General features: G+C 49.7%; 2 protein-coding genes across 2 annotated transcripts in view; one reads left to right on the forward strand and one right to left on the reverse strand.

The window, feature by feature from the left end:
- LOC309628300 (uncharacterized protein) overlaps positions 1 to 18,980 on the reverse strand; it is a 31,186-nt gene extending 12,206 nt beyond the window's left edge. Inside the window, exons 1-7 of the mRNA XM_082391222.1 lie at positions 18,784 to 18,980; positions 16,441 to 16,939; positions 15,974 to 16,210; positions 14,266 to 14,374; positions 11,540 to 12,581; positions 5,564 to 8,828; positions 812 to 995 (exon numbers count right to left, since the gene is read on the reverse strand). The gene's annotated coding sequence lies outside the window, so the exon portion shown is untranslated. The remainder of the gene's footprint in view (positions 1 to 811; positions 996 to 5,563; positions 8,829 to 11,539; positions 12,582 to 14,265; positions 14,375 to 15,973; positions 16,211 to 16,440; positions 16,940 to 18,783) is intronic.
- The window catches only part of LOC309628281 (stearoyl-CoA desaturase 5), a 158,778-nt gene continuing 139,989 nt past the window's right edge, over positions 3,218 to 22,006 (forward strand). Inside the window, exon 1 of the mRNA XM_082391185.1 lies at positions 3,218 to 3,692. Within this exon, the coding sequence (XP_082247311.1) occupies positions 3,449 to 3,692 (244 nt within the window). The 5' untranslated portion in view covers positions 3,218 to 3,448. The remainder of the gene's footprint in view (positions 3,693 to 22,006) is intronic.

Below are 22,006 nucleotides of genomic sequence, written 5' to 3' on the forward strand. Positions count from 1 at the left end.
AGAGGCCGCGATAGTGAGAGGGCCGCGCACTGCGATGAAGAGTGGCCCCCGCTTGCCACAACTAGAGAAAGCCCTCGCGCAGAAACGAAGACCCAACACAGCCAAAAATAAATAAATAATTAATTAATTAATTTAAAAAAAAAAGGAAGGAAATTCTGACGCATGCTACAATATAGATGAAACTTGAAAACATTATGCTAAGTGATGTAAACCAGTCACAAAAAGGCAAATACTATATTATGAGATATCCAGAGTAGTCAAACGCATAGAAACAGTAAGTACCACATGGCGGATGCCAGGGAGTAGGGAGACTGAGAAATGGAGAGTTGTTTGATGTGTATAGATTTTCAGCTTTGCAGGGTGAAAAAGTTCTGGAGATTGGTTACATATCCATGTGAATATATTTAACACTATTGAAGTGAACAGTTAAAAATGATTAAGATGGTCATTGTTATGTGTATTTTACCACAATTTAAAATTTTTAAAAATCAAGTTCCAAAAAAAAGAAAGAAAAAAAAACACCCTTACCCAGATGTCACCCGCCTCCTCCCCTGTAGTGTGAATTAACTACTCTTTTCTTCATGCCCCCACTTAATTCCTGCACATACCTCTAATAGGGTCTTACCACATTTTTGGTAATTCTTTGTTTGACAGGATAAGGGTTACTGTCCCATGAGTGAGATGAATACCCATCCACTTCTAGGGTCTTGACCAGAAGCTAAGAAAATATACTAGGGTCTTTAGTAAGATGGAGAAAAGAGACAGTAGCCCTGACGGCATAATATGCCACAGGGGATACTCAAGAGTATACCTTGTATGTGTAGAGGTGTCACTCTGAGGCTAGATCTGGAGGGGCTAATGTCCTTCAGCCATCCTTCTGTAAGCAGCATCTGAAAGGCCTGAAGAGCACGTCCTCCCACCTCCAACAGATGAAAACATCCCCTTCTCTATCATGAGTCCAACCAACTGAAATGATTGGCCACACCCAGTCTGACCTGTTGGCAGGAAGAGAGGAAGATATTCATTTCAGATAGAGCCAAGATGAAGTAGCTTATGTAACAGATAAGGTACTCTGGGGCCACAAAAAGAACTGTTTTGCTGCCTCCCCTGAAATCTTTGTATGTACACTTGATGCCTAACAAGAATTTTGTTTTTTTTCTGATAACGGACTGGACCTTCCTGCCCTTCCCAGTTCATAGCCAAGAGGTAACACTTGTTTGATGTGTCTTCCCTCCTAGATGAGGAGCTCCTTTAGGGCATGGACCACACCTTATTCGTCTTCGTATCCCCAGTGTGCACCAGTGCTGGCACATAGCAGGACTGGCGCACACAGCCTGCCCAACAAATGACTGAATGGTTAGAGTGAGGGTGTGGTGAGTCATTACAATAACCCAGAGAGAGGTTTTTGACAGAGCAACTACTCCACCCTTAGAGAAAGGACAGTCTGAATAGAGAACCACAGGGAAGATGTGGGTCTGGTGGCTGTGGGGAGCAGAGGGGGCATGAGAAGAAAAAGTGGTTCGTTATAAAGCCAAGGCTGAGCAGGCTGATGAAGTTTATGTCCTCAAGTCTCATGTTCTGTTGTCTCACTGGTCTAATGACAGGGCTGGCGTTTATCTGGTCGCCGGGCAAGTGTCCCTTCATTCTATAATTTCAGCTCCAACTGAAGCAACACCATAACACTGGCTCAGTGGCCACCATTCCACAAGCCACATACGTTGCTTCAGTTTTAAATTAGGTATTGTTTTTTCTGGCTGATTGGACTGATTCTGGTCTACTAACAATGAGATGCTCATGTATGGCCCTTTCATGTAGTCAGTCCTTGGTAATGTTTTTCCCTCTCCTGTAACGCTGGAAAGGATTCCTAACAAGTTGATCCAAAAATCAGCTTTCTTTGTCAACATAATGGTATCCTTTCAAACTCACATTTATAGACTTTGCAAGCTGGAAAGAAGAATAAAGCTTACTTCCTGGTAAGGAAATTTGTCCCCAGAGGACGGAGTTGGGTCACAGTGAATTAGAAGTAGAATCCAGAGCCCCTAGCTTCCATTCCTGGCCCCTGTCCTTCTGCTATCCGCCACAGGTGCAGCCACAGCTGCTTGGGACACGGCCAGCTCACCCTCCTCTGCACTTCGGTGCGATCAGTGCTCCCTCTGGTTCTAAATTATCCGCGTTGGGAGAAGAGGAATGAGCAGACACGATTCTTCTGAGGTTAAGTTTCCTTGGAACGTTCTGGGTGATGTTTTTCTAAAGCTCCATCTCAACGATGCTGACTTCGAGGCTTAGGAGACAGTCCAGAAACGCACTGGTTAGCGGAGAATTTGCCACAAACAGCTGCGTGGCCAATGGGCCGTGCAGTGGCGGCGCACTACTGTATACTAACCAGCCCCCAAACCATTTATTCATCATCTAATAGGCATTATTTGAGCACCTACTGTGTGTCTGGCTGCAAGCTGTCCAATAAGGAGTTGAGCGGCTCGGGGCTTTGTGACCACCTAGAGGGGTGGGATAGGGAGGGTGGGAGGGAGACGCACGAGGGAGGGGATATGGGGATATATGTATACGTATAGCTGATTCACTTTGTTATACAGCAGCAACTGACACACCACATTGTAAAGCAATTATACTCCAATAAAGGTGTTTTCTAAAAAAAAAAAAAAAAGAGTTGAGCAGCTGCCTGCAACCCGCCCCCCCCCCCCCAGGCCCAAGGAGCCATAGGAACCGGGAGACACAGGGACTTGTGATTCTCAACTCAGATCTGGCCTTAGCTTGTGTTCCGACCTGGGGCAAGTATTGTAAATCCTCCAGCCCGTAGCTTCAAAGCAAAAAGAAGTCTTTTCAAAAGGGAAGGGTATTTCTGGGAACCGGAGAAACACACAACAACAGCTGCAGAAGTGCTGTGAGCCCCTCTGCAGGCTCCCTGACCCGGGAGCCACCGCTCACCCACCCGCGGGCGGAGGCTGCCCGCTGCCTGCCGAGCAGGCTGCCCCGTCCGGCCCCGGGGAGCCCGGGCAGCGGAGGCCCAGGGGGCGCCTTTCTCTTTAAGAGCCCCACAGGCGATGCTGATTGGCTGTAGCTATGCGGGTCTTTCTTCCCAGCTCCCTCCGTCGGAGCGCTCCCTCCCCCGCCGCTTTCTCGGCTTTTTCCACACCCCCTCCCCCCACCCGCCTGCGTCCCCTCCAGCCCCTGGCGCTCGCCTCCAGTTCCTCGCGGCAGAGTTCAGCCCCGGCAGCGGCAGGGGTGACTCGCTAGCAATAGATGCCGGGCGCCAAGATTTGCATCCTTAAGCCGCGCTGAACGCCAGAAGAAGAGAAGCCCCGGGAAGGCGGGGACGGGAGGTGCGGAAATCCCCGCCTAAAAGGCAGAAGCCGTCGCCCCACCAGAGAGCTCCGCGCCGGCTGCTCGCCTGCTTGCTGCCGCTGCCACGAGCGCCCGCCTCTCCCCAGCCATGCCAGGCCCGGCCGCCGACGAGGGGAAGGTCCCCTTCCGCACCGCCAAGGAGGAAATCCGTGTGGGCTTCGGGGTCGAGGGCTCGGAGGGCGGCGGCGGCGGCGGCCGGGAGAAGCCCGGCGCGCGCGGGCGGCGGCAGGACATCGTCTGGAGGAACGTCTTCCTGATGAGCCTGCTCCACTTGGGGGCCGTGTACTCCCTGGCGCTCATCCCCAAAGCCCAGCCGCTCACTCTGCTCTGGGGTAAGTCCCGCCGGCGCCCCCTGCGCCCCGGGCACTGAGGCGAGGCGGCGCCAGGGAGCGCGGGGGCGCGGGTCGCCGCTGGCTTCGGGCGGTGCGGAGCCCCCCTCCGCTCTCCGCTCGCCTCCCCACCACGCGCCTCGGCCCCCCGGCCTGCAGTCGTCCGGCCTTTGGGACAGGCAGGCATTTCTGTGCTGGTATTTTCAACTTCTGCCTCCCCCGCTGTCTGCATGAGTAGGCAGGCGCCTTTGGCGGCGCCTGGACGGACTCGGGGCCCTTCGGCGCCACCGCTGTGCGCAGATGCGCACCGGCTGAACCCGGGTTCCAGGGCGGGGAGACCGATGGGATGATTGTGTTGCCCAGGCGGGTCCCAGGGGCGCTCCTTTCTGCCGCCCTTCGGCTTCTCAGTCTCCTTTGTGGGCCACGGACCTTGGGGCCGAGTTAAGGACAAGAAAGGGAGTTGGAGCGGGAGTGGAGAGATCCGGCACCGGATCAGTCTTGATGTTCGCGCAGGAGATGGAAGACACCAGTTCCCTTCCTGCCCCTTCAAGGCCCCCATCCCTGCCCCCTCCGTGATCTCTTGTGCCCAGTTGCACTTCTACGGTCCCAGAAGTTTCTCGGCGAGCACACCAACCCCGCGGCGAGAGCGCTCTGCCCCTGGCACAAAGCTTAGACCGTGGCCGAGCAGATCCCCTCTGGGACCTATCCCTTCTGACCAGTGCCTGTCTGTCACCGCACCTGTAGCTCTCCCTCACGCCACCCTCTTTCCTAGCACCCCCAACTCTGCCGGCATGGGAGGGAGCCCAGGAGGCCCCCCCTCAATGCCCCCCACCTCCCGGGGCCCGGGGGCCGAGTGCCTGCCCTACGTGACTCCAGTGGCTGACCTCAGAACCACTTCCAACACCCCCTGCCCCAGCAACTGGTTTTGGCCTCAGTCCCTGCAGCGGCCACGTTAGCCGGGACAAAAGGCGCTGGCCTTGATATCCTGGGCTGAGAATTGGACGAGGTGATCCAAGAAGCCCTTTCAGCTCTCCTTTCCGAGATCGCCAAGGAACGGGGGCAGGAGAAACACAACCTACTTTTATTCCCAGAGGGGAAGAGGAAGGAAGAAAATAAGAAAACCTCTTTCTGCAAGGCGTCTTATTTAGCACAGTGCCAGCTCCAAATGCCTGGGTTCATAATGGGGCCGCTCGTTTCCAAGCCTTCCCCTGAAACTCTGCAGTCCCTGCTCTCGGAAGCAAACTCTTCCAGAAGATGGGGGCCTCTTAGGGGAGTGTGGCTGAGCAGAGCTGAGGAATGATGAGAGGGGCGGGGCGTCTGTGGGGATCTGTGAAGCCTCCCAGAGCCCCCTAAGTTTTGGGTAACCTCCCTGCTCAGCCCTCCCCTGCTCAGTACACCTCCTCAATTCAGTGTCCTTTCCACCATCTTCTTTACTGTTATGTGTTGGTTTCATTCTCCCTGTCTTCCTTCTTCCTTTACTTCCAGATGACTAGATCGTGAGATGCTCAGTCATTGCTTCATGGACACACTCCCCCCACCTGCCAACCAAAACCCTTATTGCCCTGGATCCTCCAGGGAGCTGCTCCCTCTCCACCCCACTCCTTCTCCCTGCAGGGGCAGGACTGTGCCTTTGGACTTCAGAGCTCACCTGCCTCCAGGGGATTGGGGCTTAGCTTTAATAGCCACAGTGTCAGAGAGCTCAGGGAGAAGTGAGCACTTAAAATATTGTCTTACATGCCTGGAGCTCCACAGACCCACAGGCTCCATCCCTTACAGCCACCCACCCGCTGGTTCTGGCATCCCACCAGGAGCCACAAGGACAAGGCCCCCTCTCAGGGTTTGCCAGTCACCTCTGCCCTTTCCAGGCCACTCACCGTGGTGGAGACAGAATCTTTCTTCTGAAAGACCTCGGCCAGAAGACACCGTCCTCGGCCTCAAACTCCTCCAGCTTCCCCGGAGAAGTCAACACACTGCAGGACTCTGGGTTCCCCTTTGTGGGTGATGTTGCCAAGCCCATCCTTGTGCCTTCCTGCATAGTCTATTGCCTTAGCTACTTTTCATCAGTTCCATTCCCTGAATCTTGATTCACTCCCTACCTGGGTTTCATTGCTCCCCCCCCACCAAGAAAAACCAAACAAACAGAAAAAGAGCCGACAGTGGTGGCTATTGTAGTTTCAAGATTCAAACTTGTGACTTAGAAACATTCCAAGTAAGTGAATGTTATCTGATGGATATCTTGTGAGAGAAGAAGTGAGGGAGAGAGACAGCTAAGATCAGTGTGCTGATGGCTAGAATCTATAGGGAGACTGTTGATCAGGGTTATTTTCATTGAAAGCCCTGGTGCCTTGAGCTTCAAATTTCTCCCCACTGGATGCCCGTTTCATCATCTCTCCCACTGGCTCTGTGTAGTGTTAGGACTGAGTTCATGCACCAGTGGGCTGTTCATCCACTTCAGGGACCTGAGTTGTCAAGGCAGTAGGCTTAACTAGCCCATCTATTACTGCTTGCCACCCTCCACCCCAGGTATGGTTGCCCTGGAAACAGGAGGCATCCATGCAGAGCACCCAGCAGAGGATGTTTTAGGTGTTCAGTTGTGCGAAGAGTAATTTGCGTGGCAGTAAAATGTCATCCATGAAAGATCCCATCAAGTTGTTCAGTCCAGACCTCCTCCACTGCCTCACTCCCCACCTTTTTATGACTCTCCTTGGGCCCAGAGCAAGTTGTTTTCTCTTCTTACCCTTGCAGTTTTCTGAGTGGGCAGGCTGTCAGAACGGAATGCTCTTGGTGCCCGCAGGTCCTGAGGGATGAGTTTATGACTTTTGAGCACAGAACACGACCTCCAGCTGGAGGAAAAATCTTCACCTGAAGCCTTGAGCTCACAAAAGTGCCTGCTTTGAGGGTTTTTGGCCAAAGGGGCAGTTTGTTCATGCCCTGAATCCCAAGACGAGTGGAATAGGGGAGTGAGGAGCTGCAGCTGTGGTGTCGAGGTCAGAGTCCTGGTGCCCCTTTCCAGCAGCTTTGCCCTGTCTCCAGGCGTTCTGGCCCCTGGTTTCCAAAAACATGAGGGACTTTTCTGGTTTCCCTTGAAATGTCATCCGAGTCCCCTAAATATGCCTTGGTGACATCATGACAATTTCAGTGACAGTATCAGGCATGCAAAACATTAACATGCCCTACTCCCTTCCATCTTGCCCCAGGGCAAATGTGACCATTGCTAAGGTAGAGACAGGATTCTCTGGTGCCCTTCAGGTTGCTGGCACACAGCCTATGGCGAGGAATCTGAGCAGTGGCAGGAATTGACGAGGCAGTCTAGCAGGAGGGAGGGTCAGGAGAGGCTGGGGTTTGGAAGATACTGGTCCATCAGTCAAATTCTGTCCAATTCTGAGAGTTGCCCAAAGATGAGCCGTCTTCTGTCAGGCCTTGGGTAACCTGAATCCACACCTTCGATGGTCCTGATGTCTTTGTTGGGCTTCTTTTTCCACCAAATCCCTAACATTGTTGAGGCGCTCCCAGAATGCGTGGCCACGGACTTCGGTTTTACCTCCGGGTTTTCTAGGCTGAGCACAGCTCAGAAGAGAAACAACTGAGAATGTGAATCCCTGCTCTCCTACTTACTTACCAGCTGCATGGCCTTGGGCAAATGAACATCTCCAGACCTCAGCTTTCTCACCTGTAAAATGGGTATATCAATACTTCTTGCTCATGAGGTTGTGAGAATTAAATTCAGTAATAGGTGTAAACTACTTAGCACAGTGCCTGGACCTTGGCTGATGTCCAGTAATTGTTAGCTGCTCTTATTATTATTGGTCCTGATAGTGGCTTTTTTTCTTTAGTAGAAGGAAAAAAGGCCCTCTTGCAGCACAATCAATTCTACAAAGCTGGCACACAACATGGCTTCGTTGCCTCTCTTGCATAGAAAAGATTGCTTTGGCTTGGGAAACAAGGGTTCTTTCTCAAAGTCTCCAAAGAGAAATGAACACAGATCCCCCTGTCCCTCCTCCCTCCCCCATTCCCTTCTCTTTCATCCTCTCTTCCTCCTGTTTTCCTCCAGAAGGCCATTATTTTGTAAAGAAGAATCTTTTTGTTCAGCTGATAACTCACCTGGTCTTTGGTGTTTTCTTTGGGGCTTTTTGAGCAGAGCCAGTTACAATTGCTGTCAAAACAGGGCCAAATCATTTCTCCTAAATGTCTTAGGGTCTCAGTTTTGACTTTTTTCCCCGTTTCTGTCTCCTTGAATCATCTTTTTTTGTTTTTTAAATCTTTAATGCTCAAACTACTAAAAAACTGAAAAACATAAATGAATCTTCCTTTTAAATCTTGTAATTCCCAGCCCATTGTTGCAAGTCTTGCATTTTTAATAACCAGGCAAGCACTAAGAGCCCTACCCAAGGCTGGGTGGAGTGCAGCGAAACCCGAGAGAATGGTGTGCTTTTGCTGGCTTAATAGTCCCAACAAGTATAAATATAGGTTGAGGTTAACATTATTAACTCGGTTTTTTTCTAACAACACTGGTCAAGGTCACTGCCAACTGCACTGTCATCCTGAAATGTGAAGTCGCTCTGCAGAGTGGAAACCAGAGCGGGAGTCCCAGCATTGCCACTTAGTTCAACTTCTGGCAGGTCCCTTTCCAGTGTGTGAGCCTCGGTTTCCTGGTCTCTGAAATAGGGATGGTAATACTGAGCTGAAAGTTGTTTTAAGAATCAGGGCAAATGTCAAACTGGTGCCAGAGGATCGACATGCAGTGCTCTCTGTTACTACCAACCTCACCGTGGGCCAGGCGTCAGGGAACCCGCAGGGCTTCCGTGTCTGTTTGTCTGGGACTTGGAGTTCTCGTGGCTCAAATATAAGGCATAGCCTTTAAATCCAAATAGATTATCCTGACCTCGTGTAACATTTAATTCTCATCTTGTCCTGATTTGTGTATTGTATAAAATCATAGTAATTGCTTGGAAAAGTCACTGAGAGATTTACAAAAGGGTGACACAGTCATGGTGGTTTCTCTGAATTTTTATAAAAGGCAACATCGTCTTTGGTTGGCATTATTCTTGTTGAGCATTTATTTTGACATTCTGTAGTCTCTGGTGTGCAGTCTCGCCATCCCTCTGCTGTGACATGTCCTGCTTCTGTGGAAGTGCCACCCTGGGGTTAAGAGTATGGACGTTAGAGTCAGAGGATCTGGGTTCAAGGCCCAGCCCCCCAGCTATAGCCTGGGGCAGGTCGCTCACCCCCCGTAGCGTCAGCGTCCCCAGCTGCACAGTGGGAAGAGCGGTACAACCAGCAGCATGTCGCAGCTGGAGTGAAAGGAACGGGAGTGAGGCACTTGGCCCTCGGTGCTTCCCTTCGCGCCTTCCCTTCCTTTAGCTCCCCTTTGGTGGCTGGGACTTGTTCCGGCTGCCCCCTGGTTGTCAGAAAGCCCTGGTCAGGGGTAAAGCAGTTGGTTTTCTGACTTTGTTTTCCCTGGCAATGGGTTGGTGGCCACCCCAGCAGGGACCCGCTGTCCTCCCTCATCAGTGTCTGCCGTTTGTTCACTCTGAGTGTGAACGGCCACGAGAGAAAGCCTCACAGTTGCACGTGCAGTCACATATTCACTTGTCCACTAATTCATTCATTCTTTTCCTTTTCAACTATTGTCAAAAGATATCAGAATCACTTGGGGCTCTTTTAAAATATTCAGAAGCCTGGGCGCGCCCCCACCCGGACCTACTGCACTGGAATCTCTAGGAGTGAGGTCCTGGCTTTTTTGAAAAAGGCATTAAGGTGTTTCTGATGCACAGCGGGGCTGAGAACCATTATTTAATTCCCTTATCCATATTCAGTTATGCTTATTACTCACCCATTACTTGCCAGGCACCGACACCATCCCTGACTTCACGGCACTTAAGGCCAGTTGGAGAGACAGACGGGTGCACAGGTGAGAACCACCAAGGCAGCATGAGCTGCAGGTGGCAGCCTGGGGGAGTTGGGGAGGCTTCCCGGGGGAGGAGGTGGCTGGACTGAGCCTCCAGGAGGCCCGAGGCTGGCTGGCCAAGGGGTTTGGGCGAGATGGCACTGTAGCCACAGGCTACAGAGCGCCCGAGGGGAGAGGGGAGAGCCAGTCAAGGACCTGTGGTTCAGCGAGGCTGACGGTGATCAGGGCCCAGATCCAGGGCAGGAAGATCCAACAGGACCAGGAAGACTGGGAGGAGATCAGGCTTTCGGAGGGGCTGCCCTTCAGCCTCTACCTGCCTCTCACCTCCTCTCACCCATCACACACACCAGTGGCTCTTGGTGTATAACTCCTAGACCAGACACATGGCAGCGGGATGAGTGAGTCTGAAGATTTTCAGGAAAGACCCTGAGGCAGACGCCTTGGAGCAGGTGTGCAGTGGGGCCGGGCACCTCCCTCAGGCTGGCCAGAGCTGAGGGAGAGCTAGAAATAATGTCTCAGCTGGGCCTTTGATCTCACAGCTTCAGGGGTATTGTCCCAGGACTAAATTACTAAAATGCCCCAAGGGTATAATAGCACAGGCATACCAGACCCAGGGCTCTCTCCTCCTCCTGTGTTCCTCTTTCCTCTGTTTCTCAAAGGTACAGGTGTGTAGGGGAGTTCTTCTCACCTCACTTCCTCCCTTGAACCTGAGCTTAAACAGCTGGTTCTCACTACCCTCCTTAATGTCCTGCTTCCCATTTCTGCAGCTTATTACGGAGGGCTCTGTGGGTCCCTGCAGGCTGTGGTCCAGCAACATCACCTGGGAGCTTGTTAAAAAGAAAGACTCTCAGACCCCACCCTGGACCAACTGAATCACAACCTGCACTGATAAGGTCTCTAGGTGACCCATCTGCAGTGAACTTAGAGAATCACTCCCTCAAGTCAGGCCACAGGCGCACGGGTCAGAGAAGCTGCATACGGGTGGGATTTGGCAACTCTTTCTTTTTCCGTTTAATGGCCTCCTCTCCTTTGCCTCCCCTCCTCCCCTCCTGCCTCCTTGTAGCTTATTTTAGAACATGTCGGGATCCTGCTTCTCTTGCCAACAAAAGGCTGTTGCTAAAATCTTTCAGCCGGCAACAGTGATGTTTAATTCATGGGCTAGAAAATTAATTTTATTTTCATGAGTAGAGCTGGAGAAAAATAACAGGAAGTCTCTGTGCATGGCCCTTGGGAATTCAGCTTGTCTGTTTAACTGGTAAAACAGTTAACAGTTCATTTACCAGATGAACTGGTAAAGGCGAGGGGGCCTCAGGAAGGGGCCACCTTCCACAAAGGATGCTTTTGGCTGCAAGTAGCACAAAACTCAACTTAGGATGGCTTAAAAGATAAGGAAAATTTCTAATTTCACTGGTAGGTAATCCTAAGGTAGGGCACTTGTGGGATGACTCAGTAATAACATCAAAGTGCAGGTTTCATTTCTGCCATGGTGGCCTTGTGGAATTTAGTTTTCCTTGTGGTTACAAGATGGCTGCCAGAGTTCCAGGAGTTACAACAGTGTCCTACAGAAGAAGAGAGAGGCTGCCCCTTCCTGAAGTCTCATTAGAGAGAAACTCTCTCCTGGCCATCTCACAGCTGATATCTCCTCAAGTCTCACTTGCAGGATTGTGTCCCGAGTCCCTTGTTAAACCATCACTGGCAAGGGATTCAGGATAATCAGTGTTAGCCACTGAGCCACATGCCACATGAGGCGGGGGTTAAGAGCCAAACAAAACCCAGGCTCTGGGGGAAGGGAGAAGAGGGCATGGCTGCTGGGACAGCCAACACCTCTGCTCCAGGGCCTGCCTTTACTCCCTCTCATGACCTTCCCTCTTTGGTGTCACCTCCATTCCCTGGAAAGGCTCTGATTTCATATTTTAGCACGCTCTTCCCCTCTACTCCCTACCCGCTCCGCTTGTCTCCAGTCCTGCTGTCACTTCAGCGAGTTGTGAATGTCTGCCTTTTCCATGAGGCTCTGCGCTCTCCCATGGCACATCTGCCTCCCCAGAGCCTGGCAATGGCCTCTGCTCAACACACACTGTGCTGGGGGAATGGATGCAGGAGGAGACGAGTGAATGAGTTTAATCTTTGTGTGGCCTTTCTTTCTAAGGAAAGTTTTCATGTTGTTTCTTAACTTTAAAGATGTTTTTGCTCCTGTAAGAGAACTTTCCATGTGATTTTGGGGGAAGGACTGGGGCGAGACAAGCCTTTCTCAGTGCCCCAGGAATCTGCATGCCCCTCTGCACCCGTGTCCACCTGGGAGTCACCCTGACCTCAGTGGGGAGCTTGCAGAATTCTCTATCGCTCCTCTGGGTTTTTATGGGGTGAGACGGGGCTGGGGAAGGTTGCTCTGGGCACAGGGAAGTGTTAAATGCCTTGTGGGAGAATGGATTTAAAAAGAAAAAGATGGACAGTGAGTGACTTAGAATGTGTTCTTTACCAAGGTTTTCCATGGTGACACACTTTCCTCAGACTGATGAATGGTTTTCTTGGCTGGTCATTGTCTTCATCGTTCAGGTGACGCAGGACGTCAGTGATGACGTCACGGTCAGATTTCTGTTCTCTTGCCTCAAATTTTACTTAAAAGGGCATTTAAAAGTCCACTTAAAAAAAAAAGTCCACTTAATCTCACCCAGCAGGTACTCTTTTTTTTAAAAAAATAAATTTATTTATTCATTTTTGGCTGCGTTGGGTTTTCGCTGCTGCACGCGGGCTTTCTCTAGTTGCGGAGAGCCAGGGCTACTCTTCATTGCGGTGCGTGGGCTTCTCACTTCGGTGGCTTCTCTTGTTGCGGAGCACGGGCTCTAGGCGCGCGAGCCTCAGTAGTTGTGGCGCACGGGCTTGGTTGCTCTGCGGCATGTGGGATCCTCCTGGACCAGGGCTCGAACCCGTGTCTCCTGCATTGGCAGGCGGCTTCCCAACCATTGCGCTACCAGGGAAGCCCTGCCCTTAAAATGGGAAAAAAAAAAAAAAAAAAAAAATCAAATACCAGTGGACTTGGAAATGAAGAGGTACAAGAATAGAGTTTAGAACTCAGGTTTAAATTTGTTTTCTTCCTGTACCACTGTCTGTTGTATGAATACCATCATGCCCTGGCAATTTGGCTGTATGGGTTTTAGCTTGGTTCCCTAAAGAGACAATGGCTGTAAATGCAGCCTGTGACCTGAATGAGCAAGGCCATCTCCCAAAGCATCCTCCACCTCATCGTCAAAAACCATTTATCAAGCAGGCAATTAATTTCCTATGGTCTTGAGCCAGGCACTGTGTAAAAAAACAGAGACCTGGTCTCTACCCTCCTACCTTTTATAACTCAGAGGAACAGCTGTGATTTTCCCCAAGTAGTGTATCCAACTTAATGTTCTCTTGGCATGAGTAGAAGTGGAAAATACTCTTACTTCTTTAAAAGTTCTATGCATGAATTTAGAAATGAATTTCTCAAATGTAACTTTCCTGGAGTAGTGTGTCGGTTCCCTCCTCTAATAAATACATTCATAAGAAGCTTTTGCAGATGGTTACAATGAAGATCGTCTCTATTCTCAGCCTGTGAGTCACTGGAGTGTCCCTGAAAGCATTTGTTTTGCCCTAGAGTCTCTATAAGCAAAAGAAGGTATTTATTAGCAAGTGTGAATAATGCCCACATATCTCCCCCTCCCATCTCCCACCCCCAAATCCACTGTGTTTGGCTCCCTAGCTCCTGACAAGTGGGTGAGTCATTCACATTTTTGAGCTCTGCTTGAATTACTCCAGGGTCTTGACTCCATCTGGAGCTACCCTCTGAGCATAGACTGGGTATGAACCTAAACTTGGCAGAGCTCCCAGGAGGGTTGGAATAAACCATAGTTATTAGAGCTAATATTCCTTCATGCACAGAGCTGGTAGTCAGTCAGTGTTCGCCCAGTGGTTAAAATCATTGGATAACTGTGCCTTCCCTGGTGCTCCTGGAATTCCCAACAATCCAAGAGCTAAAGGGTCAATACCTGGCTCAGCTGCAGGGCTTAAATCGAAAAATAAATCTGTTCTGATTGGTTTGATTGGTTGGTGCCCTTGTGGGTTGTCAGGTTTTTTTTAATTGAAGTATAGTTGATTTACAATATTGTGTTACTTTCACATATACAGCAAAGTAATTTGGAGATAGATATATATATATATATATTCCTTTTTTGATTCTTTTCCATTATAGGTTATTATAAGATATTGAGTATAGTTCCCTATGGTGTACTCAAATATTTTTAATATCATCTCTGCATATGCATTTTCTTGTTATCATATGATTCATATAATCTTCAGCTTCTATCCTTTTCTATTTTAACTGAATGAGAACTTTGAAAAAATCAGTCAGTCATTCTGGCTTAAATTTATATCCTAAATCATGTAAGGAAAGGTATTAGGGCCCAATCTAAGTTCTGGGGTTGAAAGTAAATCACCTGTCCTAATAAAAACTTCTTTTGTGATAGAGGCAATGTGTGTCTAAAAGGTGATTTTTATTTTCTAGTTTATAATTGCCTTTATGTAAGATTCCCCCCAAAAGATTTGATATTAATCATCAGAAAAAAATAACATTGGAAAAGTCCGATTGTGAAGGTGTATCGCTAAGTGTTGGGAGTTGGGAGGACAGAACGTGGACGACCTTACCACTAATCCAGGCGGTACTCCTAGCTCACAGGTCATTGCCCGTGATGTTGTGGACGGTGTCTAGGCTCCCAGCAGCCCAGGGTCGGTGCCACTCAAACCATACCTGAGGCTTGGTACAGGGAATCGTTTTAATGATAGAAAATTTCAAACATACATAAAATAAAGAGAATGGAGTCTCTATCCCCACACCCACCCCTCACCTGGGGATTTTTTTTTTTTTGGTAACTTTTTACTTTGGTATATAATTTCAGATACATAGAACAGTTGTAAGAACAGTACAGGGAACTCCCATTTACTCTACGCAGACTGAACAATTTCCATCTTATCCCATTGGCTTTATCATATTCTCTATGTGTATATGTATACATATGTGTGACTACTATTTTTTCTGAGCCATTTGAGAATAAGTCGGAGATATTGTGTCCTTTTCTCTCTAAATACTTCAGTATGTATTTCCTAACAATAAGAATACAACCACAGTACAATGTTCAACACCAGGAATTTAACCTTGATATTATCTCTTTTTTTTCGCAATGCCCAGCAGCATATGGGATCGTAATTCACCCACCAGGAATGGAACTGGCCCCCGCTGCTTTGGAAGCACAGAGCCTTAACCACTGGACCACCAGGGAAGTCCCAACCTTGATATTACCTAATCCACAGTGGATAGCCAAATGTCATCAGGTATCCTAGCAATGTCCTTTATAGCTTTTTTTTTTTTTCCCCCTTTCGGATTAGGTTGAAGCAAATTCAAGACAATTGCATCTGTAAATACTTAAGTATCCAGTATTAGTCGGGGTAACTGGCTACATCATCCACATGGAAAACCTCAGGGGCCACCTTTCCCCTACCAACTGCCCCCAGCTCTTTGCGGGAAAACATTTGTGAGGGTCAGTTTTCAGAAGCGGGAAGGGGTAGAAACTGAGAAGCAGACATAGGTAATGAGCGAGGCAGTAGTTCTCAGGCTGGTCTGCGGACTGTGTATTGGGGGTCATCTGAGTTGCTCGTGCAACGTGCAGATCAGGGGGCTCTACCCAGACGGGAGCTGTACCCAGGCCCTACAGGATGAGAATCTCTGGGAGCGACCCGGACTCTGCATTTTAACAGGTGCCACGGGTAGCTCTTATACCCTGTGGGTTGGAGGTGCTCTGACCCGGAGGCGTGTGACCTGGGAGTGATGCTGTGTCCCTAGCAGTTTAATGTCACATCCCCACACACGCGCCCCGTCTCAGAACAGGTGCAAGGCTGTTACATTGCCTCCAAATCCACTAGCCCGAGACTCCTTAGGGTTGATAAGAGGCAGCATTCGGGGAATGGGAATAGCTGCAGGGGCTCCTCTCTCAGCACACAGCTTCTTACACAGGGCTGATCCCGAGGGGGTGGGAGTTTCACTGGAGAGAGGAGAGTTAAAGCGGAAGGAGAACCTGTGATCGGACCCGTTTGTGGCGTGGAGTGAGCTTGTTTTCCCGGGGCGGGGTGGGGGTAGGTGATTGGATCATCCCTGGGGTGGAAGTCTGTTCAGAAGAGGTGAAAAAAACCCAGGAGAAAGCCTCAAACAAATAGCCCTAGGCAGAAACCTCCACCTGCTTGGAAGAGGGCCCTGAAACCTTTCTTAGGACTGCGGAGGGGACTCAGGTGCGGCAGCCAACTGCGCAGCCTCAGCGCCTCCCCTGCCCGATCTTCCCCTCCAGGAAGGCAGCCCCAGTACGAGTAGCGGTGGCATCATTATTATCGATCCCAGGACCAGACAGCGAGTTGGTGCAGGAAATCCGCTGTATAGACGTGACCGCGTTCAGGAAACGTGTCCATTCAAAACATGGAGGTCGGTGGAGCCCTTCTCTCGGGCCCCTTTCATCTCTGAGGGTCGGGGCTTTCCAGTCGTCTTCATTTGCTGAGGAGCAGATACTTCTTAGACCAGGCAGGCGGGGACACAGTGCAGCTCTGCCTGGGACAAGGCATACTTTAGGGGCAGCCTGGACCCAGGCTCCTCTGCTACCTGAGATACAAGGACCCTTGTAAATGATTCTGACCCACCAAGAGATGACAACCACTGGGGAGACGCTCTAGATGTTCACTGTGCAACCGATGGGCGGCAGTGGGCTTAATTCTAACCTGCATCCTGTCAATGTGGCCACGTGACAAAGGTGACCACGTGACACAGGTGACCACCCTCACCTAGGACAGTAATCCAAGTGGCTGTTTCAGTTCCTCCCGCTGTTGAATCTTCCTCTCCGTTCTCTTGAAAAGGCGCTGCGCTCTCCAAGTCCTTTTCCATTTTAGCACGAGTGGTTCTCAAGCTGTAGCTCGTGCCAGTTTAGATCTCGGGGCTCATTCAGCCTTGCTCAGGGGAGCCGGGCTGGGTTTCTCTCATTCAGAGATAAGTGTGAAGAGGCAGCCGAGAGCCTTCCAAACCCAGGCAGGCTTGGAGTCTTCACAGAGAAAGAGAGATGCAAAGTCCTGAAAGCAGAGCTCGCACTGGCGCTGTGCCCAGACTGCACGATGTGTGGGAGCAGCTCCCAGAGAAGCAAACAGACAGGTGGGCCTCCTTGGCCCCCGGGGGCTGCCAGGTGCTTCTTCAGTCTAAAGGCTGGAGGCAAGAGTCTGGACTCAGATACAGCTTTGCTGATTAGCAAAAGTTCTCATCTCCCAAGTCTCTCCCTGGTCAGGGCCATTCCTAGTGGACATGAATTGGGTTTATGAAAAAAGTATTTGAAAGTGCCAAGGAGGTTCCCGCACCGTCGTGATGATGCTGAATAGGCCGATTGATGTTCTGATGTGTACCCGGGTTCAGGAGCAAGTGCGGGAGCACTTTTGGGGTGCGCTTTTCCACCTGCTTGGAGACAGGCAGGTGGAGAGATTTAGATGACTAATTAACTTGTGTTTTGCACACATTTATGGACATGTGCCCAGCATGGGCCAGATGCTGGGAATACACAGGTGAGCAAGCTATCATTCCTGCCCACAAGATGCTCACGATCTAGAAGAGGAGACAGACCTAGGAGAATTGTAACTCAGTGTGATGAATGCCAGGACCGAAGTGGGCCTGAGGTGCAGGGATGGCTAGAGGAGGTGGGTGTTGTAACTGTTTTAATCCACACAACAATAATCCTATAGGGCCTTAATGTCTTCACGGCTGTTCTGAACAACAGCAAAACTTTGCAAACAAAATTATTTCATAACTAAGTAGAGGGGAAGCTTAACCCAATGAATGCATTTGGTGGCAAAATCTGACCTAAACTGTTTATCCTTTTTAGTCTGAATGTTCGTATTGATGTGTTTGATGACAGACCCACCATGGGTATTACCATAATGCATAGGCACTCTATTACCTTTATCAAATCTGAACAATTCTGAACCTTGAAGCACATCTGACCCTTGGGTTTTGATGAGGGACTGTGGACTTGTCCTGGTATCGTCTGCATTTTGCATCTGAGGAGGCAGAATGCAGGGCGGACTCATTTGCCCAAGATCCAGAGCTGGTAAGGGGCAGTCAGGGCTTGTGGGAATGTCCTTCTGATGCCTGAGCCCTGCTGGGCACCCTCAGGTGACACTGCCTTGAGAGGCACCGACTTACACAGCAGTGGTTTGGGCACCGGGCTCATGGGTGGCTCTGGAGTGGGGATGGATCGGATAGCATTGCCCAGGGATGTACCCAGGTGGCCGTGTTGGGGATGTGGGTGTCAGTCTCCCCCTTGGCCCGGGCTCATCCACCTCACTCTGGTGGTAGTCAGATCCTATTTAACAGGGAATGGGGATTTTGTGCCTCTCTGCCCACAAGATATGCTGTTGCCGTGTCAAAATCTGTCCGCCACCACCCCCCGCCCAGGTTATCTCTCATAGCTTCTTGTCTCCATTCTTTGAACATTTTGTTCCCATCACTGGGTTCTGGTCTGTTACCCGTAAGGTCTCTTCAACCAGTGGGAAAGAGGTACTTGTTAATAGTTCTGGCGTTTTGTAGGTTGGCCCCACGATCAGCTTTGTGTACAGGCAGGAATTAGCCAACAGGGAGAAGTGATTTTAGGGACACAGGCCTTAAACAGCCTTCAAATTACCTTCCTTAGCTGTCCTAGCAATTGGAGCAGGGGTTCTGGGCTGAGGCTGGATGCCTCAGTGGTTTCATGAGCCCCCGAAATAGGTTTTGTGTGTGTTGGCGTTTTTCTTCCATTGGATTCTTAGCAGAGCCTGTGACTTTAAAAAGGTTAAGTGCTGCTGGGTTGGGGTGAGGCTCATTAAGCATGTCAGCATTTCCCAAAAGGATAAACAGTACATGAGTGTTCATTTATATACTCTCTTCCATTATCCTGTGTGTATCTATAATCAATATGATCACTTTCATGCTTTAGTTAATAGCTAGGATAATTAACCCTTGGTAGGCTGAAGGGAAAACCTGGGAGCTCCTGGATTCAATAGGCCTTTATGGGGTAGGTCTACCTGGAGTCCCCCAAATGAGGGATCCCGTTGGATTGTGGCACAACCCAAGGACAAAAAACAAAGGGTGTTTTTCATCACTTTGCTTACTTCATAATTTTGCCAGGTCTTCTCATCACGAGGGAAGCAGTGATGGTTCCTCCAAGGGCCTTTCCCTGCCTCCGCTTAGCTCTGCTTGTTAAACACACCCCGGTGAGAAGAATCTAAGGAGGTAGTGCATGATTTTCCTCTTGCTGCTGTAACAAATTATCACAAAGTTCGTGACTTACAGCAAAACAAATTTATAAACTTACAGTTCCATAGGTTAGAAGTCCGACACAGTTCTCACTGGGTTAAAATCAAGGTGTCAACAGGGCGACATTCCTTTCTGGAGGCTCTAGGGGAGAATCTGTTCCCTTGCCTTTTCCAGCTTCTGGAGGCTGCCTGCATTTCTTGGCTCATGGCCCCTTGTTCTGTCTTCAAAGCCAGGCTCTATCTTAGACCTAGAGGGTCAAGTCCTTCTCACATATCATCACTCTGACCTCCTCTTCTGATTCTCTTCCACTTTTAAGGACCTTTGTGGTTACATTGGTCCCACTTGGACAATTCGGGATTATCTCATCTTTGAAGTCAGCTGATTAGCAACCTTAATTCCATCTGTAACCTTACTTCCCCTTTGCCATGTAATGTAACATATTCACAGGTACCAGGGACTAGGACGTGGACATCTTTGGGACATCATTATGCCTACCACACCCAGACACCAAAGAAAACTAATCTGCATTAATTCCTTTGGTTATTATAAGTACCACCTGGACAGAAACACTCAGTTATGTATAACCTTCCTTTGAGGAGAGCTTGTCCTTGTGAGAGGCATATTGAAGGGTCACGACATTGCAAGTTCTCTGACCTCATCCTCCCCTTCCTGGGACTGGGGGGAATGTCTGGCCATCCCACAGGTTGTGACCTACTTTCCAGGAACAGCCCTGGAGCATGTAGCCCTCTTAGGGACCTTCTAAAGGATGTGTTGATGCTAACGTTTGACTGCCCACCTCTGGCTAGTCCCAGGGGTGACATATGTTAGCAAAAATTGGCTGGAGGCAGCTTAGGGTCTTGAAACCATCAGATAAACATTTTATTAGGGATGTGTGTGAGGAGAGATTCCTGGCCTGTCTGGAATATAATTTATAATTGTGTGTGCAGTGTGTGAGCAGGGATGAGAGGACAGAGATGGGAAAACAGAAACCCAACAGTAACATTAGCCACAGAAACAGGTGCAAATCTAGGCAGGAAAATGCAGAGGGGAAAAAAGCCCCTGGTCATTTGACCTGTGTCACATCAAAATGGCAGCAAGACCTTGGAGGGTAGGATGTTCAGGGGGAAAAGGAGTCTCAAGCCAGTAGCAGCATCTTTCCGGGCAGAGGGGCTTTGTCTTGGTGAGGAGATATTGGCTAATTGCATGGATCTGGGGCTTTTGTTGGTTTTGTTTTGGTTCCAAACGGTGGTCGGAAAAGCATCTCTTATAGTGACTGTGTGCAGCCCTGGCCCTGCACAAAGTCCTGAGACTGGGGACAGGGAAGGTAGGGAGAAGGTGACCAAGAAACTTTCCCAGAAGCAGGACCAGCTACATAATTTACAGGGCTGGGTGTAAAATGAAAATACAGGGCCCTTGTTCAATAATTATCAAGAATTTCAAGATGGTGGTGGCAGAGTATTTAGCCAAGCATGGGGCCCTCCTACGGCCTTGCGTTCTCACACTGGTCACACACCATGAAGCATGAAGTGGCCACTGCCCAGGGCAACGTTCCCTGTGTGTGTCCTTGGCTCTCTCTGATATCACGAGTGATGTTCGAGGCCTCTTTCCCAGGGAGTTAGCAGGACCATGGGCCTTGGCCCCGAGGACTTGCTTTCATGTCATAGAACTTGTCTTGATTGTACTGGATATTTGATGCTGCTTGACAGGTACTTTGCTCCGTCTAGGGGGAGCCCACATTCCAGGGGCAGGAAGCAAGAGGGGAGAGGAAGAGAAACTTGGGTTTCCCTTTATCTGCCCTCAACACATGCACACCCACACCTACACCTGTGGAGGTGCTTTCCTCTGTAGGACCCGGGAGCCGCTGAGCCGGTGGCCTGAGCTTCCGCAGCCCCAGCCTGCCCAGGGTCCAGCCCTCCCAGCCTGAACAAGACACCCGAGGGAGACTTGGGGTGGACAGGGGAGGGAAGCTGCGTGGGAAGAAAGAGACAGTTGTGGCCCAGTGAACTGGGGGATGGCGCAGACGCGTCCCGACCAGTGCTTGCCGCCTCTTTCCCAGCAGTTGGTTCACTGGCACTGCTGGCGAGAAGCAGGAGCAACGGCTGGCGTGTCGTCTCTGCAGCCCACCCAGCCCTGGCCGAGCCCGGGGCGCATATTAGCGGTGAGGATGTGGGAGGAAGGGGGGAGCCCAGAGTCTGAACTCCTTGGCCTAGAGAGTTTGGAACGTGCCAGAGGCAATACCCGCTGTGGCAGAGAGCCGACCGTGGAGAGCCCAGGGCAGCCAGGGCCCGGCCAGGGGTAGTTGGGGCACCTCTGAAGCTTTGCTGGTGGCTGAATGGGCAATTCCACTTTTCTCCAAGCTGATAGCCCCACTTTTAATTGGCATCCTTGGAGGACAGGGTGGGTGGAGAAGTGAACAGAGTTGGAGAGACGCAGAACAGGAAGACTTTGTGTCTGGTTAACAGCTTTCCTCAGGCAGCATGGTCCTTTCACCGAATAGGAGAAACAAAGAATTGGGGCGTGGGGCGAGACCTGAGGCTGCTCTCTTTCTTTCTGAAGACTTTTATTTTACATCTCATAAATACTTATTCATCGTAGACAGCCTAGAAAATACAAGCATGCAAAAGAAAAAACTACTTGTAACTCCCCATTTTAGAGATGCCTGTTGTTAACATTTTGGGCTGTGTCCTTCTAGACTTTTTTCTCTGTGCATGACTGTAGTCTTACTCTCTGCAGTTATACTACAATCCTGTTCTGTTATTAGCTTTTGTCACTCGTTGACACATCAGAAACGTATTTCATGCCTACAGATGTGGATCTTGGGTTTTATTTTTTGTTTTTTTTTTAATGGCAGTGGAGTTTTGCAAAGTTTGGATGAACTTGACCCCCGATTGTTGGAAATTTAGGTGGTTCTTTTCTTGCTTTTGTTGCTCTTATTGACAGCACTCCCTCCTAGTAGCTTCATCTTCATGCACAACCTTGTTTCCTCAAAAGACGTTTCTAGATGCTTTCCATAGGATATGTTTCTTTTTTAAATTATTTATTTATTTTTAAAATTGAAGTATAGTTGATTTACAGTAT

This window comes from Balaenoptera borealis (assembly GCF_965194805.1).
Source record: "Balaenoptera borealis genome assembly, chromosome: 4".
NCBI classification, from domain to species: Eukaryota; Metazoa; Chordata; class Mammalia; order Artiodactyla; family Balaenopteridae; genus Balaenoptera; species Balaenoptera borealis.